Genomic DNA, 6000 nt, shown 5'->3' on the forward strand with positions numbered 1-6000 from the left:
CCATACCTCCTCTGGTATTCTGTGCTCCAATGGAACCGATGGACCTCGGTTGATTAAGTAAACTGTTGTGTTGACCGCTTCTGCCCAGAATTTCTTTGGTAGGCCTGACTGTACCCGAATGCTTCTGGCTCTCTCTGTCAACGTTCGGTTCATCCGCTCAGCCACACCATTTTGCTGAGGCGTACCGGGCACGGTTCTCTCCATTCTGATCCCGTGCTCATAGCAGAACTTCTTGAATCCGGTGTCTTCATACTCACCGCCATTGTCGGTCCTGAGCTTCTTTATTCTCAGACCGGTCTCATTCTCGACCATAGCTTTCCATCTCCTGAAAGCTTCAAATACTTCTGACTTATGCTTCAGAAAGTAGACCCACACTTTCCGAGAGTGATCATCGATAAAAGTCACGAAGTAGTGTTTTCCACCAATGGACGTGGTGGTTGTTGGTCCCCACACATCTCAGTGAACGAGCTCTAGCTTCTGCTTCCTGGGGTTTCTGCCACTTGTCTGAAAGCTGACTCTCTTCTGCTTTCCAAGTATACATTCTTCACACATATCCATCTCCACTGACTGCAGTCCTGGGAGTTTTCCCTTTGTGTGCATGATTTTCATCCCCTTCTCACTCATATGACCGAGTCTCTGGTGCCACAGCTTTGAAGTCTCATTGCCTGCTGCAACTGAGATCGAACAACGTGCACCTGCTGTCATATATAAGGTACCAGTCTTCCTGCCTCGGGCAATCGTCATTGCGCCCTTTGAGATCTTCCAATCATCTCCGTGGAAGGTCGTGGTATATCCTTCGCCAGCCAACTGGCCTACGGATATTAAATTCTTTCTCAGGTCGGGAATATGCCTGACATCCTTCAGCTCCCATACTGACCCGTTCAACTTAATTTTTACCACGCCTTTGCCCACAATAGCACATGGTTGATCATCACCAAGATATACGTATCTAAGATTTCCGGGGGTATACATCTCGAAGAATTCTTTCTGAGAAGTAGCATGGAACGACGCTCCTGAATCTAACACCCAAGATTCCTCCTTACTCTCCAAAGAGCATATCAATACGTCGTCTCCTCCTGAAGTGGAGGTGACATTCACCTCTTCCTTCGCCTCCTTCTCCTTCTGTGCACTCTTGCACTGATTCTTGTAATGCCCGGCCTTTCCACAATTCCAACACTCGATAGCCTTCGAGCTGTTGCTTGGATTCCTTGACTTGGACCTCCTGTCCTTTGATCTACCTCTGAAGTTTGATTTTCCTCGTCCGTTTCCCCTGGTTGAATTTCTACCTCTTGACTCTGTATGCAATACTGAAGAGGTTGTAGCTTCACCCGTCTCTCTCCGTCGGATCTCCTCACTGAGAACCAAATCACGAACGTCGCCGAACTTTAACTTTTTCTTTCCCGACGAGCTACTCACAGCTGTGACTGTAGCGTTCCAACTCTCTGGTAGGGAAGACGAAAGTATCAACGCCCGAACTTCATCATCAAACTCAATCTCAACTGAACTCAATTGGGTTGTAACCGTATTAAGTTCATTGAGGTGTTGTGCTACTGACGCGCCTTCCGCCATTTTCAGATTGAATAACCGCCGCATCAAATGAACTTTGTTCGCGGCTGATGGCTTCTCATACATGTTTGAGAGTGCTGCCATAAGACCTGTCGTGGTCTTCTCCTTCGCTATGTTGAACGTAACATTGCGAGTCAACGTCAATCTGATAACTCCGAGGGCTTGTCTATCCAGAAGGTTCCACTCTTCTTCCTTCATGGAATCCGGCTTCTTCCCCGATAGTGGTTGATACAGATTTTTCTGATACAGATAATCCTCTATCTGCATTTTCCAGAATCCGAAATCCGTTCCATCAAATTTCTCAAGTCGTATTTTTCCTTCATCTGCGGTCATGGCTCCCACTTGAATCTGACTTCTTCTAGTCGTTTCACGCTCTGATACCAGTTGTTGGGAATTTAACGCCGAAATCCCTAATGCAACGGAAATGCAGAATAGAAAAAAGTACACCAAGATTTACGAGGTTCGGCAACTGCCTACGTCCTCGGGAGCCACACAGTCAATTTCTTATTCATCAAACAAGAAATTACAGAGCGCCAAACGCTGAGGTCGGTTGCCCGAAGAACGCGATGGTCGGCATCGTCTGGACGCGAGGGTCGAAGGCCAAACGCGGGGTTCGATGCCAAACGCGGGTCGTCGAGCTGCTGAAACGCGAGGGTCAGGTGCGCGTTCGAGGGTCGCGTCTCGCTCGAGGGTCGCGTCTTCGACTGCGGGGCTCGAGCTCGCCTGGGGGGTTCGCCGTCGACTTCGCCAGCGTCATCTCCGAGCTCGTCGGAGCTCCTCGTCGCCGGCGGAGGTTGGTTTCCACCCCCAATTCTAACACTAACATCAAGGAATATGGAGGTTTTAGAGAATGAATAAGAATTACATTAACATGGTAATCAGCTTCTGAAGAATCCCGCAATGACTAAGCCTCCGACAGCCCAATTATATTCGCCAGCGCATTTCTCGTTGCTGAAGCAAAATTGAAATGACATAGGATCAACATGCAACTTATGAGCAGTTTATACAACAACAATTACAATACCAATACTGTATGTGACCTGCTACATAAGATGCACAAACCATAATAAATAGTCATTTATGAACACAGCTTGATATTCAATTCCACAAATCATGTATATTTTTTTGACAATAAAAACAAGGAATGTACCCTGTTCATTAAATCACAAATCATGTATATTATAGACCAGAAAAAACACAGAAAATATATTTTTCGCAAGGCTCAGCGAGGATATTGACATATTATTACAAAATTAGTATACCAAAAAACGAGCAGCAACCAATACATACGGAGAATGCTTTCAAAAAGGCCGAGACTTCAATAACATTCTCGGACATTGGAATATAAGAACCACTACAAACAATACCATGCAAGCAATGAAACAAAAGCATAATTTACTATAATAAGGAGATAATTAGCGTGCAAAAAATCAAAAGTGTCTGTAGCAGATTTAAGATTGAGAAATCACGCATCCCTGTTAGAAACATCTGAAAATACAAAACAAGTAAAACAGAGGATATGTAAGGGTGAAAAAGAACAGAAAAAAGTGGCAACACTATCCTCTCTATAATATCAGCAACTCAAATACACAAGACGTAAGAACAATTATCGAGTGATTTCCAACAACAAGTTTGCGAGCAGTAATCTACAAGCGGATAAGATTGAGAAATCCAAGCGGAAAGCTCCATATCTTCAGATTATTTGGCAAGCTGTTCTAGCACAGGAACCTTATCCCATATTCTCTCCTCTTTTTCATTTGTTTGAAGTGGAGGCAATGAGAAAACACTAACTGTAGAACTTCCACTTCTAATCTCCTTCAAAACTCTCAAAGCTGAGACCGTGCTCTTCATGTATAAGCTCTCCATGTATTCTATCTCCTCGAGTTCTGGAACATATCCACTGACCAAAGAGGCCCCTGATGGGTTTGATGAATCAACATCACCTTTGTTGGCTTCTTGGTTGTCGTCTTGATAAGAGATGGAAGGTTCAGCCTTTGGAAAGAGGCGATCGAGCATGGATTCACATTCTTTTAAGAGCTTGTTCAGAAGATCAATGGTGAAAAATGGCTCATGAAGCACCTTTTGGATGAAGGGTAGCCTGATGAGTGCTCCGGTTCTTTTGTCATACTTCTTCAGAATTTTAACCAACCCTGTTCAAAGAACAAGGACGATAACCACATCAATCATGATATTATTAATCAGAGTAGTTCTAGTCCCTAGTACAGAAAAGTGAAAAATATAAATGTTCATGTTAAGTGACTTAGTTTTAGAGAAAACCACAATAAGCATCATACTCAGGTAGTTGTAATACCTTCATGAACCTCTATAACATGCAGAACAAAGTCAATTCAGTCTCTACTAGCCTCCCCCTTTTCCCTGTTCCTAAGGGAATTTTGACTAAATTATAAAGATAAGATGCAAGGGAATAGGAACATTGAAAAATGAAAACAAGATAATCGAATCATTTTTTTCTCTTTTAAAAATAAAACAAATATTCTCTCCCTCTCACCTAATTGGCAGAAAATAATTTAACAGTCTCTATCCTCTAATAAAAATTTGTTCTCTTCTCTTAGATCAACATACTATCCAAAGGACTTTCAAATAATACCAGTACACTTTATCCCATTTCTCTACTTCATAAGCTTAACAAGTCTTTTAAGCAGACAAACCTGGAGTTTTCACAATCATGGTTTCAGACATCAAACTGTCACATCGTTTAAATATGAATATTAGACTAATAGCACTATAATATAATGCCAGATAAAGCTGACATGATGTTTGAAGTTTGCATCCTCAGACTCCAGTCAAATAATGGGACTCAAGAGCACATTGCTATTCACAGCTATCACCAAAGATAAGAAACACATTGCAAATGTTAAAGGAGAAGATTCAGGGTGCGGACAAGGATCTAAGGAATTCAACTATCTTCAGACAAAATTAGTATCTCAGGAGCAGTTAATAAATTGATTTGTGCTCGACGATGCGGCATAGGCTTGAACAATGGAACAAAGAACAAAAATTCTTCCCTCCCTAGGAGAGCGGAAGAATGTGGAATTTCCCATCTTTAACCCTCCAATGCATTCACATGCAAGCAAGAAAAGACAACCACAGCACATGCAAGGAGAGAGAAGGATTAACAGATTGTTAGCAACTGCTTGTTATGTGATGTTCCTGCAGTGGTCTACAAAAGTTGTTCAAATGGTCTACATACAAGGATAATGTTCCAATTCTAACAAAAATATAATAAACATGAAGACAAAATCGAAAAGATCTACAGGTTTGAATCTTTGTTAGTGCTTCAGAATAATTCCCAGGAGAGGTACGGCACTAGTGACTTAAAAAACAAAAGAATGGAATAATCTCTGAGAAGCAAACATCTCATAAACTTTCCTATACTTTGTTTAAGACCATACAGGAGTAACAAAGCTTATCTAAATGTTTTTTATGTACAAAGAAAAACAAAACAATTATACTATCATGCTAAAAGGCAAAGCCCTGTAAGCCACTAACTGGGGGACTGTTTGTCAGCAGCTCTATATGTATTCCCTTCTCTTTTTCTTTTATCGACAATGGTCAGTGCAGAGTCAGCCCTTCATGTTTATTTCTTGTATGCAACTAAAACAACCTTCTATAGTTTTACTAAACGTGTTAATCAGTATATCATAACTTTACTGAGAAAGCCGGGAAATGTTATCAGCGAAACGGGAGATTGTAAAATTGGATTGTAAAGTTTACGAGGGTAGAGGTGGGACCTGCACCCCACTCACTTTCTAGAGGGGAGGAACTATCTCCTTGGCACTTAAGAGTCATGACTACTTGTGTCGTAACCAAACAGTCAAGCACCAAACTAACTCGCTCTCAGTGTTTCAAAGGCGCGTGCGCGCCTTACTGCGCCTTACATGCCCTGCGATGCAGGACGATGGTGAAGCGTAATGCATATGATGCAATAGCGCTTTTTGCACCTCACAAGTGACCTATGCTTTGCGTAGGGTGCATGCTAGGCATAGCATCATATAGTTTTGTTCTTTAACGTTTCAATCGGGCCTTTATACTCGATGACTCATATCCCAAAAAATAAATAAAACCGTTAGGCCTTTATGGTAGCTCAATTGAGGACCATAAGTTTGCTTCAATATTAGTCTTAATTTGACTTTTGATGTTATCAACTTTGCTCTACGTTGGATATGGTAGCATAAGATATTGAGACCTTATTTTGTGATTTCATAGTAGATACTATTTATCTTGACATATTTTTATGTGAAAATATAAAAACATGCTCTTTCATGTTTGATGACCATCTTGAAAAATTATGTGTGTGGTGTGTGTCTCGCTTCACTCGGTGCACGCATCATTTTGCGCCTTGCACATGTACGTGTGAAGAGACTTTGCACTCCGCATTGCGCCTTGTGCATTGATAACACCACTCGCTCTTAG

At 41.8% G+C, this 6000-nt stretch overlaps 1 protein-coding gene across 1 annotated transcript in view; it reads right to left on the reverse strand.

Moving 5' to 3' along the window:
* The window catches only part of LOC109828791 (SPX domain-containing protein 1-like), a 4794-nt gene continuing 1781 nt past the window's right edge, over positions 2988-6000 (reverse strand). The window contains exon 3 of the mRNA XM_020395731.1: positions 2988-3716. Within this exon, the coding sequence (XP_020251320.1) occupies positions 3265-3716 (452 nt within the window). The 3' untranslated portion in view covers positions 2988-3264. The remainder of the gene's footprint in view (positions 3717-6000) is intronic.

Source organism: Asparagus officinalis, chromosome 1, assembly GCF_001876935.1.
Source record: "Asparagus officinalis chromosome 1, Aspof.V1, whole genome shotgun sequence".
Lineage (NCBI taxonomy): Eukaryota > Viridiplantae > Streptophyta > Magnoliopsida > Asparagales > Asparagaceae > Asparagus > Asparagus officinalis.